This window comes from Gorilla gorilla, chromosome 3, assembly GCF_029281585.2.
Source record: "Gorilla gorilla gorilla isolate KB3781 chromosome 3, NHGRI_mGorGor1-v2.1_pri, whole genome shotgun sequence".
Classification (NCBI taxonomy): domain Eukaryota; kingdom Metazoa; phylum Chordata; class Mammalia; order Primates; family Hominidae; genus Gorilla; species Gorilla gorilla.
Genome location: NC_073227.2, coordinates 161,466,258 through 161,479,698, shown reverse-complemented (window position 1 = coordinate 161,479,698; position 13,441 = coordinate 161,466,258). Strand labels below are relative to the sequence as shown.

The 13,441-nt window shown below is 39.7% G+C and overlaps 1 protein-coding gene across 1 annotated transcript in view; it reads left to right on the top strand.

Annotated features, from left to right (window-relative positions):
- The window catches only part of TBC1D9 (TBC1 domain family member 9), a 136,226-nt gene that overhangs the window by 59,419 nt on the left and 63,366 nt on the right, over window positions 1-13,441 (top strand). The window contains exon 3 of the mRNA XM_031010380.3: window positions 10,728-10,846. Coding sequence (XP_030866240.1) covers window positions 10,728-10,846 — 119 coding nt within the window. The remainder of the gene's footprint in view (window positions 1-10,727; window positions 10,847-13,441) is intronic.

The window sequence follows — 13,441 nt, the reverse complement described above, 5'->3', positions numbered from 1 at the left end:
CCCTGCTAATTTATTTATTTATTTTTTTTTGTAGAGACAGGGTTTTGCCATGTTGCCCAGGCTAATCTCAAACTCCTGTGCTCAAGCCATCCGCCTGCCTCAGCTTCCCAAAGTGCTAGGTTTACAAGTGTGAGCCACCACACCAGGCCACCTATTAATTGTTCTTTCTTACTGATTTCCATTTAAAATCCAAGTTACTGGCTCCTTTTCATGATAAGATTTTAAGAGCAGAAGCTTCTCCCTTAAGATTTTTTAAATATATCTGTATCTTATTGTTTGTAAATTTAATGTTATTTTTCATAAACTACAAAGTTAGTATGGCATAGGAAAATATATTAAAAACTTCTAATTTGCTAGGATTTTATGAAATATTGCTATAAAAGAAACTTCTGCAGATAATTGGGTAAGTCTAAATCACTGCCTTGTAGAATCCATGGGATTATAAAACCTTTTTCTATAAACCTTGATCTTGTCATGTGTTTTGTAAATCTTTAATAAGCATAAATTGAATTAAAGGGAGCATCTGCGACCAATGTCTTGACATAGACCACATAGAGCAGTAGTAGTGTTAGTGGTAAGTCCTAGCTGTATGATTTGCCTTAGACTTGAGCCACATGAAATCAGGCAGGAAGACTGTTTCGGACCATCTTACTGCCACTATAATAAGCACCTGGCCCTCGGTAATATGAATCATACAGAAAGCGGGGTGGAGGTACCAAGAGTTATTTGATGAGACATTATTTTCATATGCCTCTTTTTATCTTTTTTTTTTTTTTTTTGAGACGGACTCTTGCTCTGTCTCCAGGCTGGAGTGCAGTGGCACAATCTCGGCTCACTACAACCTCTGCCTTCTGGGTTGAAGTGATTCTCCTGCCTCAACCTCCCAAGTAGCTGGGATTACAGGCACCTGCCACCATGCCTGGGTAATTTTTGTGTTTTTAGTAGAGATGGGGTTTCACCTTGTTGGCCAGGCTGGTCTCGAACTCCTGACTCAGGTGATCTGCACACCTCAGCCTCCCAAAGTGCTGGGATTACAGGCGTGAGCCATCACGCCTGGCCCGCCTCTTTTTTATCTTCTGTTAGTTTATCCAAGTTGGTCTGAAGAAGTTGATCGTTTACATTTCCTTGACATGGAGAACTTTAATTGGGAAAGGGAGCCAAAAAACTTTCCTAAACAATGACCATTTCATTTCACTAGTACCCAAAATGCGGTTTTTGTTCTTTTTGGCTAATATGCCATTATGTCAACAATTCTAGCCTACAATTAAGCATTATGCTTAATAGTTTGTACAGTAAATTCTACCTTTTATCCAGCCAGTTTTCTTGAGCTGATTTACTGTACTCTGACAATTCTGTCTCTCATGGTTTACCAGTGAATTGACTATTTTGCACCTGGGGCTCACATTGGAGTAAAAATAGGTACAGATATGCCACCAGCAGCTCTTGTTTTGGATATGGTGTTCCAGAGGCAGCAGAGAGTCCAGTCCATTGTCTTCCTTGGCCTTCAGTTGGCACAGGTAGAAAGCCATTTGGCTTTCTGCCCATTATAAGGACTAGAAGGTTCTAACAGTAAGAAGGGTTGGTTATATGATCTCCATGGGAACATGGACACATAGGAATGCAGGTAATTCCAAGGCTGCGATCTAAAGAAAGGAGTTCTGTGACCGCTCAGGAGAATTAGAAACAAAGATACAGAAGGAGCTGCTGGCAGTTCCCTCTGGATGCATCTGACCTTCAAAAAGGGCTAATAAAGGAAAGCGTGGAGAGGATGTGTTTGACGGACAGCTCACTGACAACAGTGCCGAACGGTGCCTTGATTTGGCTGTGTATTGATTGAGTTTCCCTTTTCTTTACCATTCCAGAATGTCATCTGGGCCTAGATGGTCATTGTGTTTCAGAAATGAAAGATAGAGCAGCTATCGTCTTGCCTGCCCCTCTTATTGTAGTAGGATGCAGAGGCAAGGTGAATTGTCCAAGTTCACATTCCTGGTTATAACTAGTTATGTGGCGCTCAGACCAACTTCTCAGGTCTCCCCACTCCCATCCCAGGACTTCTTAAGCGGCACCATGCTGGTTTTTATAATTAAATATTCTTTTAGTTAGCGGCTGGTAAGACCCAGAGTTTAATTAAAGATTACTAATTGGTTCTGCTCTTATTCTCTACTGTAGATAAAGAAAATGTTGGGTAATTTAGTTGCCTTCTGCATGAGGCAGACGTAATGTGAAAGTTGATAGGTATTTTTATAATTCTTTCTTGGTCTGTGTAACTCAAGGACTATTCTCGTATCCTTAGAAACACAGTGAGTTAAGAAAGCAAACAAAAATAATTGCTCCTTTTTTCTTCAAGCAATACATGTTTATTGCGAAAATTACAAAATATAGATACATAAAATGAATAAAAAAGAAAACAAAATACCACATCACAAATCATCACTTTCTAGACTTTAAAAAATCTCCAATATACTTTATATACCTATATATACAAATATATGGGTATATAATATATACTATGTGTATACTATATATTTACAGTATATATAAATATATAACAGATATGTATTTAAATGCAAATAAAAATGGAAAATAATATATTGAAAATAATTTTTATGTCAATAAAATGTATTTCCATACCATCAATTTTCTTTTTTTTTTTTTTTTTTTTGAGACAGGGTCTTACTCTGTTGCCCAGGATAGAGTGCAGTGGCACGATCTCGGCCTACTGCAACCTCTAACTCCCAGCTTCAGGTGATTCTCCTGCCTCACCGTCCCGCATAGCTGGGACTACAGGTGTACGCCACCACTCCTGGCTAATTTTTGTATTTTTAGTAGAGATGAGGTTTCATCATGCTGCCCAGGCTGATCTCAAACTCCTGACCTCAAGTGATTCACCCACCTCAGCCTCCCGAAGTGCTAGTATTACAGGCATGAGCCACTGCGCCTGGCCTATCAATTTTAATAAGTAGATATTTTATGTGAATGTAACATAAATTATCTACTCAGTATGTTATTGGAAATCTAGGGTTTTTTCCCCTACTATTACTGTATTTTGAACAATCTTAGTGAATATTCTCCCAACAAAATCTTTGCACATTCTCTTAATTATCACCTTAGGATAAATTTATGGAAGTAGATATCTTGAATCAAAGAATATACATATAATTAAAACAGCAAAAATAAAAAAGTTAAAAAAGGATATGCATGTAATTAATATGTCTAGCCTGATTGCCCTCCAGAAAGACAGACATTTATGTTCCCACTATCCAGTAAAACAAGGATGTTAACTACTGATTCTTACTGCCAAGGCTGAATGAGTTACCTAGGACTCTCTCTTCTCAAAGTGATTATAAAGCTGTGAGCATATTATTATGACCCATAAGAGATTATAAGCAGAGTTATGTCAGAATCTTATCATAGTTACACAAGAGGGCCTAGGCATATAATATGCACCCTTTGCAATCAAACGTAAGTGTTCCAGGGCCTGAGAGATTTGTGCTAAATGTATGTTAGTTGGGCAATAGTTAAGCAGCTAGTTTATTTTCTTGACATCAGAAGTTAGAAATATTTTCTGAATCACATTTCAAGATGAGGTCTTTGTGTTCTGCTGCTTATGATAATTCCAAAAGTAACTGTTTGGTGTTTTCTGTGTTCTAAGGACTTGACGTGTATTACCTGACTTAATCTCTAGCACAAACCAGTGTGTTAAGTGTTGTTCCTTACATATTACAGACAAGAAATCTGAAGGACAAAGAGGTTAAAGTAATTTACCCACGGCCCCAGAGTTAGTATGTGGCATTGTAGAAGTTTGAAACCAGGTGTACTTTCTCGACATGGTCTGAGGCATTAAGTAATATCGCCTCACTCATAACCAGGCTTCTTCTTATTTCAGATAATTTAACCTTTATTCATACTCACTGCACTTGTAAAACATGTAAGAAGGCAGCAAAGTGTAGCAATTTACAGTGCAGACTTTGGATGTGTGCAGTGGCTTGTGCCTGTAATCCCAGCACTTTGGGAAGCTGAGGTGGGGAAGATCACTTGAGCCCAGGAGTTTGAGACCAGACTGGGCAACATAGTGAGACTCTGTCTCTATTAAAATAAATAAAGAAATGAAAAAGATTATTAAAAATATATATATATAGACTTCAGAGCCAGAAAAATCTGGATATGTTTGACAGTTTTTTTGTTGTTTTTTGTTGTTTTTTTTTTGAAACAGGGTCTCACTCTGGAGTGGAGCAAGCCAGGCTGGAGTGCAGTAGCACAATCACAGCTCACTGCAGCCTTGATCTCCCCATTCTTAGGTGACCCCCTACCTTAGCCTCCCGAGTAGCTGGGACTACAGGCACACACCATCACACCCTGCTAATTTTTGTAATTTTTGTAGAGATAGGGTTTTGCCATGTTGCCCAGGCTGGTCTCGAACTCCTAGGCTCAAGTGATCCACCTGCCTTGGCCCCTCAAAGTGCTGGGATTACAGGTGTGAGCCACCGTGCCCGGTCTGTTTGACATTTCAGTAGTTAAGTGTGATGCCTATTCTTGGTAAGCACAAATAATAGAAGGCATTATCATTATCATCTTACTTAACCTGATTATAATTATAACTTTAGTTAGATGTGGATTTTGAAAAAGTATATTTTCATTTGTTTCTAAAAATGTTTCAAATCACCATGTTATTTTTGGGTTTTGTCTTTTGCCCTCTCTGAATATAAGTTTGTAATTTTTCTGGATGTAGAAAGTACAAGGGTGGCTTGGTAAATACAGGGACAGGTTAAAGGTTGCTCCAGTGTATGGAGTAATACTCTTGCCTTCATTTGGTATGGAAACTTCAAAATTATCATCTTTGTGACTAAGATTATATTGGATAAAGCCGTAATACAGATGATTTATTCATTTGGTTCCCTTTATTTAATTAGCTTCAAGTGCTATTCATGTGAGCTCAGTGATCCACGTAGCCTGTTCTGAATCTGAAAATACTAGGTCAGTTGCTTTTTAATCCTTGGAGGCTTATTGGGTTTTTGTTTTGTTTTCTGCTATGTGATCAGTGGTTTTTATTTTTGTATGCACATACAAATGTACCTACACATGTGCATACATAGACTTATGATCAATGAGAATTCACCATTTTAGTTATTCTGCAATACAGGTTTTTCTCAAGTTCTGCAGTCCCAGAAACAAAATGTATTATTCCTAGGAGGTAGGAAGAAAAAAATTTATTATGAATCATGCATCACAAAAGAAATATCTGCCAAATATCTATCAATAGAGCCTTAAACCTTTGTTCTTAATCCTCAGAGTCCAGATGTGATAGAATCATTTTGGAGGTCCATCTTCTATTTATTTCAAGTAGACTTCATGACTTTAAGATAGATTTCAAACTAGATGAATAATTAGACTAGGATGATTTCGTATTTTTCATCATTGCAGACAACATTAAAAAGTTTGCCCAGGTATATATTTAGGGCCTCTGGCCATTACCCTAAAAAACTGCTTGAAATGATAATGGTTCTTATTTTTTAGAAGTCAATGTCTAAACCTTAAGCCTATCAAGTGTTCTAGTTTTTAGCCACAGCAGAGTGCTTTAACTTGCATTTCCTGAAGGATTCTCATACCCAACATCAGGGTTCTTTGTTATTCCAGCTGATTACACAATCGGGTCAGCTTGTTTTTCCTGCTGCATCTCTGTAAATGGGGCCTTTCCAGAAAATCGACAGCCAAGCCCTTCCCTTCTCTTCTGAGTGTCCTAACACAGTTTGTTCAAGCTGCTGGGTAAATAGATCAGTTCCTTGTCAGGGTCATGACAAAGGAGCTTCATATGATCTCACTTTAATAACAAGTTCTAAGACTTGAATTACTGCAGCGCGTGTACTTAGCCTGCTTGAGAAATGGAAGAGCCGTTTATAAGGAACATTTGGGATTCAAACACGTTTCCTTTGGAGTCTCAGGTTTTTAAGGAGTGGTCCAGAAAAAGTGGCATTTGTTCTGATATCTCTGAGAGGTAACTTGGACCCTTTTTTCTGGGGTGAGAAGTGGACAGAAGTGGCCACCTGCTTCCAGAAGTATTTTTTACTGGATTGGCATCTTCAGACGGTGATGGTGAATTCAGTCCTGGCTCGTACTTTTCAGTATCCTCGTACTTTTAGTGACCAGAACCTGGAGCTGGAACACCTGTCCTCACTGCTTCTTTGTGCATTTAGGAAAGTGTTCAGAGAATATGGTGCATTTGTGCAGTAAATATAAATTTTAAGATACTTTTACATTATTCTACCCAGAAAGTATCTGTTGGGTCTAGATAGGAATCCATAGTTCAATTCCTAAAGCTGCTGTTTACTGATAGCATTTGTCTTTTTTCTTTTCTAAAATAGCGTATGATGATAATGGGTTCATATAATAATACACAAAGTTCTTCTGACTCTTGAGTAGTGCTCTCACCATGCTCTGCCCTTTACCAAGTCGTCACACCAGGACCTTTACTTTTAGAGTTCCTGCTATACTGGTCATAGAATCCAGTCTTCTGAAACTCTTTGTATCTTAGGCTTGGATGTAGCCAGAAGAAACTTCCAAAACCCCTTTTGGCAGTACCGAAGCAGCCCCGAAGCACTGAGCATGCCAAAAGACTTGAAGATCCTGAGACTTATGGTCCCAGCACCTCTCCTATACATGGGAGCAGTGAGTGGCTGGCGATGACTCCAAAAGGCCAGCCTTTTCATGTGACACAATTGAGGGAGGAAGGACAGGAGACAGAGGACAGAACAAAAACAGCACAAGCAGAAGCAATAGGTTTGGGGCTAGTGCTGGTAAAGGAAGATAGACATGTAGGCATTACCTACCTCATAGCGAGCAGTAGAGAAAAGAGCCAGTGGTGAGAACAATGTTGGAGGTGGATGGTGGGGATTATGGAAATGATGGACAGTGGGCAGTGTGGGACAGCAGGTCCTGAGGCAGCAGAGGAGGCAACAGGTGGGGAAACAAATGATAGTAAACCTGAACTTCAATGCAAGATTATTCAGATGACTATTTGAGGATGGGGTGGGAAAGACAATTAGCCTGTGGACTATATAATGTCAGTGAAGGTTGGAGGTACAAGTTAGATGTTTATTGAAGGAGTGCATTCATATGGGCATATACCATTTCTGCTATGGGAGTGTGTGTGTGGTGGGGATGTACATATAGAAATGTGTGCATAAAGAAACCTTTATCCTTTCTTTATGCATAAAGCACACAGGCCGGGCACTGTGGCTCAAGTCTGTAACCCCAGCACTTCAGGAGGCCAAGGCTGGAGGATTGCTTGAGGCCAGGAGTTTGAGACCTACTAAAAACATAAAAACAATTAACAGGGTGTGGTGAGACACACCAGTAATGCCAGCTACTGGGGAGGCTGAGGTGATAGGATCTCCTGAGCCCCAGGAGTTTGAGGATGCAGTGAGCCAAGATCATGCCACTGTACTGTAGTGTGGGCAACAGAGCGTGACTCTGTCTCAAAAAAAAAAAAAAGGGTGGGGGGAAGGAAGGAGAGGGGAAGGGAAGGGAGGGGAGGAAGGGGAAAGGGGAGGGGGGAAGGGGAGAGGGAAGGGGAGGGGGAGAGGAGGGGAGGTAGGAGGAAGGGAAGAAAAGGGGGAAGGGAAGGGAAAAAGAAGGGAAGGGAAAAGGGGGAAGGGAAGGGAAAAGGGGGAAGGGAAGGAAAGGGGGAAGGGAAGGGAAAAAGGGGAAGGGAAGGGAAGGAAAGGGGGAAGGGAAGGGGGGAAGGGAAGGAATGGGAAGGGAAGGGAAGGGGAAAGGGGGAAGGGAAGGAATGGGAAGGGAAGGGAAGGGAAAAGGGGGAAGGGAAGGGAAGCGGGGAAGGAAGGAGGAAGGGAAGCTTTGAAAGCAGCTTGTGCAAAGCTGATAGGTCTTATGACTGATGGGCTTTTCTATCCACGACAACCAAGGAATAGTGTTGGATTCCATGGGATTCTGAAAGTAAAGTACCTGGTGTGATAACTTGGTAAAGGGCAGAGCATGGTGAGATACCAGTCAAGAGCCAGATTATCCTGGCTGAGCCAAGGCTCAGACTCTACAAGGCATATCTGTGATCATTGTAGGCAGGGACAGATGAGAGGCAAAACAGAGATGAATTATGCCTCTGGGTCTGCAGAACTCAGTCCTGTGGTTCCCAGGAGTACCTCTGTCCTGAGGTGCAGTCCATCTGACAGTGCCAACAAGCACAGATGGAACAGTCGGGTGGAGGATTCATGGCTGGCATTTATTCTGCACAGGGCTCTCTTTGTGTCTGCCACATGTCACAGCTGGTGATGGTGGTGACCTGGTTACAGACAAGGAAGGGCTCTGTATGTCTGAAAAAATTTTCCAATTAGTATTTAAAATTTTTAAGTTTAAAATATTTTAAAGCTTTCAAACTCCAAAATGACTCATTCCCTAAATATTTCAAATAGGCATTGTACTTTGCATTTGAACAGTATTTTTGCTGTCCACAATGTGTCGACAGACATTAGCCCTTGTGATTTTCACAGTATTTCTCTGAGATGGGTAAAGGTTGTTGTTGTGTTGGAGTCTCTCTCCACAGGGTCTCACTCTGTTGCCCAGGCTGAAGTGCAGTGGCACCATCATGGCTCACTGCGGCCTCAAACTCTTGGGTTCGAGCTATCCTCCCACATCAGCCTCTGACATAGCTAGGAACTATGGGTGTGTGCTACCACTCCCAGCTAATTTTTTAATTTTTTGTAGAGATGAGGGTATCACTATGTTGCCCAGGCTGGTCTCAAACTCCTGGCCTCAAGTGATCCCCTCACCTCTGCCTCCGAAAGCACTGGGATTAGAGGAGTGTGCTACTGCCCCCAGCCAGTTTTGTGTTTTTAACAGATCTCAATTTTACAGAATTTGAGACAGAGATTAAGCACTTGTCTAAAGTCACCCAGCTGACGGGTGGCAGAGAAGGAGGAGGTACCCGGCTGTCCCAATTTCAAGGTCTTGCCATGACATTGTAGAACAGTTATCCCACTGCTTTTACACGTGGTAGCTTATGGCCATGAAAGAGCAAGTGTGGAAAATACCCAGGAAGAGGAGCAATGTATTCTTCAGTGTTTTCACTGGACTCTTCTCCACTAAGATACCTGCTTTTTTTTTTTCTTTCTTTTAGACAGGGTCTCACTGTGTCATTGTCAAAGCTGGAGTGCAGTGGTGTGATCATGGCTCACTGCAACCTTGACCTCCTAGGCTCATGTGGATCTCTCACCTCCGCCTCCCAAGTAGCTGGACTACAGGCACATGCCACCATGTCTGACTAATTTTTCTTATTATTATTTGTAGAAACTGGGTCTCCCCATGTTACCCAGCCTGGTCTTGAACTCCTGGGCTCTAGTGATGCTCCCATCTTAGCCTCCCAAAGTGCCAGGATTACAGTCATGAGCCACTGCACTCAGCTGATACCTGCTTTTCATCCTTCACATAAGCATCCCTTGTAGGCAATTTTGATGTTTAGTCTCAAAGTAAAAGAAAGTACATGTGGGTTTTGTTTTGCCTTTCCTCAGTGTATCTGAAATTTCTCATTCTCTCTCTCTCCTGAATTTCTTTCTCTCATTCTCTCAGAGATTTTAGTTCTGCCACAGTTCTGAGTATAATTGCAGATACATTTGTGTCTCCTGTCTTTCATTCTTTGTCAAGAATCAGAGATCCTGAGATCTTACTGATGACAAAGAACAGAGAGAAAAGACACTTTAAAGAAATCAATTAAAATATAACTTGGAAATCGAAGGAGAATCCTGAAGGGTGAATCAATGGAATCACAAACTCCTTCTTTAGTTCTGGAATGAGCAGTGCATACTATATGTTTATATATATATATATATATGACACACATACACACACACACACATATATTATATATATGACACACATATATATGATATACGGACAAATTATAAAAAGCCATTTTTCTATAAGATCATTAACAATCATTAGGGGAATTTAGTCCAGTATCTTTATACCCCCACCCTGATGGCATACCTATTACACCCTGCAGCTGTGAGCAAAAACAGAGTAGTGATTACATATACTATAAAACTGATTGTTTAAGTTTGGAGGTTGCTGGAAGAGTTATCTTAAATGCTTCTTATTATTGGCCAAAATGTGTTGACTTGATTGAGGCTGCAAGGATGACCTCATCCCATTACATTTCAAGGCCACTGTGCTAATGAGAGCCAGGCTGCTATTCCCTAGTGATAGTCCATTTTCACATCTCATTCATAATTGAAGTGAGTGAGAGTAATTTTTTGCCCATTATAGGAGGTGGTTACATCAGTTCTCCAGTGGCATACCAAAGCTCTCATATTGTTGCAACTTAACAACTGTAACCTAGTATCATAAGATCTATGTTACCCTGTAAAGTGCAAATTCTAGAAGGGAGGAAAGGGGAGGGATGTGCTAAACTCTAGTCCAGAAAAGTGAATTTGAGAAGTATTGCTGCCTTCTGATCTGAAATAGTGTCCTCAAAGCCTCTGCACTCACCTAATCAAACTTGATTATAACACAACTTGATTATAATATTACTCTCGCGTTTCCACATCCTTAAATGTCTTGTGTGTGTGTCTCCTCTGGAGGAGAGAAGGCATTTAAAGGCAAAGCTCTTGGTCCGATAGTCTCCTTTGATGGTATAGACTATAATGAAAAAGTGAGCCTGGTTTTTAAAATATCTTTGGCATGAAATCTGACATGAATTATTATTTTCATTTGTACAGGTGGTTCCAGGAAAGAAATCACTGAACACTGGGAATGGCTTGAGCAAAATCTCTTGCAGACGCTCTCCATCTTTGAAAATGAGAATGATATCACCACATTTGTGAGAGGAAAAATACAGGTAGTGGGATAAAAGAAAAACATTTTAATTGGAAATAATTTCAAATTTACAGAAATGTTGTAAAAATAAGAATTGAATAAAACATACCTGTATACCCTTTGCCCAAATTCACCTGTTAACATTTTACTGCATTTGCTTTCTCATGTGTGTGTTCGCCTCCTCTCCTGAATACTTCAGTGTGTATTTTCTAAGAATAGGGCTATTCCTTTTTTTTCTTTTATTGATAACATGATATTTTACATATTTCTGGGGTACATGTGAGTGTTTTTTACATCACAGAATGTGGAATGATCAAGTCAAGGTATGTGTGGTAGTCATCATATGGAGTATTTATTATTTCTATGTGTTGGTAACATTTCAAGTCCTCTCTTCTAGCTACTTTGAAATAGACAATATATTGTTGTTAACTATAGTCACCTAGTTGCTATGGAACATTAGAAGTTACTTCTTCTAACTGTAAGTTTGTACCATTCACCAGCCTCTCTTTGTTCCCTGTCCTACCTTCACAACTTTCCGAACCTCTGGAATCTATCATTCTACTCTGTCTCCATGTGACCAAGTTTTTAAGCTCCCACATGTGAATGAGAACATGCGGGATATTCTATTAAATAACAACACTATATTTATCACCTGCAATATTTAACATTATATGTAAGTTTAACATTAATACCAGAATATTTCACACATATTCTAATTAATTTCATTAACTGGCCCACTTAATGCCCTTTATAGCCTTCCCCACCCCCACTCCAGTACAGGTAATTATCTAGGAAGACACTGCATTTAGTTTTCATGTCTTTAGTCTCCTTCAGCCTGGAACATTTCCGTAACCTTTCCTTGTCTTCTATGACATTGAGGTTTTTAAAGTATACAATCCTGGTTTTTTACTAGAATGATTTCATTTTGCATTTCGTCAGATATTATGAATCGATTCAGTTGTTGCATTCCTGGATGGAATACTACATAGGTGATCCTGTGTCCTTCTCAAGGTATTATTTCTTGAGGCACGTGACACTCATTTGCCCCTCATTGGCATTATGAGCCCAAGGTGTGATATCCAATTTCTCCATTGTAGAGTTACTAATTTTGCCTTTGCAAATAATAAACAGTTTTCTGTAAGAAAACATTTTCAGGCCACACAAATGTATCACTCCTTGTCAAAATTTCTGTCTTGATTTAGGATTGATCCATTGATGATTTTTCATCTGAACCAGTCTTTACTGTGACAGTTTACAAGATGGTGATTTTATAAAATAATGCTTGTCCAATTCCAGGCCTCTCCCACATTTACCATTTGGCAACTATTATTCTACTATAAGCAAGAGTCTTCCCTCCATTTATTTATTATTTATCGATTATTAACATGGAATCATGGATTCTGTATTTTCCAGTTTTTGTGTTCATTACTGGACTTAATTATTTTGGTGCTCACACTATCCCAGATTTAGAGGGAGCCCCTACAAATTGCCTCCTTTGTCCTTGTCATAGTCTCCTTTATTTATTTATTTATTGAGACAGAGTTTCGCTCTTGTTGCCCAGGCTAGAGTGCAGTGGTGTGATCTCTGCTCACTGCAAACTCTGCCTCCTGGGTTCAAGCGATTCTCCTGCCTCAGGAGGTCAAGACTGCAATGAGCCATGATTGCACCACTGCACTCCAGCCTGGGCGACAGAGTGACACTTTGTCTCAAAAAAAGAAAAAAGGGCTGTAGGAAGAAACTAAAGCTTAGAAGTGACAATAGCCAGGAGAAATAAGTAAAACAAACAAAGACCAATTATGTCAAACAGCCATTTTCCTTTTTGTTTGTATTACACCAAAAATGTCAGATTTAATTCCCCTGAAACCAATTATGAGGAGGGATTTGCTATTAATGCAGTTATGTGTGAAAGAATGTCATTCATGTGCAGATGAATGGTTTAAGCGTTCACATATTGTCCAATAATCAAGGGAACCAACAAAGTTATTTGTTTTGAGACCTAATTAACTTTTATAAATTATAAATGTAATAGTTAACTACAGATGCAACCATAATCCAAACACCTTATGTAGCATTTTGTGTATTTCTTACCAGACCTCCCTTTTCTTAACTTTTTTTTTTTTTTTTTTTAATTAGAGACAGAGACTCACTACATTGCCCAGACTGGTCTTGAACTCCTAGGCTCAAGCAATCCACCCACTTCAGCTTCCCAAAGTGCTGGAAGTACAGGCCTAAGACACCATGCCCGGCCTCCCCACTTCTAATATGCATATTGTCATAATAGAAGTCTCATGTACATATAATTTTGTTCTCGTCTTTTTTTCTTGACCAGTATCTACAATATTGTTATATAATTTTTAGTTATTATTCCATAATTGACTTTACCCTTTCTGGCTTTCTAGAAGTCACCTTAGCTTCTAGACTAGTGGATGGCAGGTACAAATAAAAATCCAGTTAATACTTTTGTTCAAACAGTGTAACTTTACCCACAGGCTGTGTTTTTCCCCCTTTGGGATAGATTACAAAATTTGGATGAATGGGTTAAGTAGTTTAAGTATTTTTAATAGACCTTAGTAGATATTGTCAGTTAGAATCTCTGTGTGATTACAGCATTGCTTGC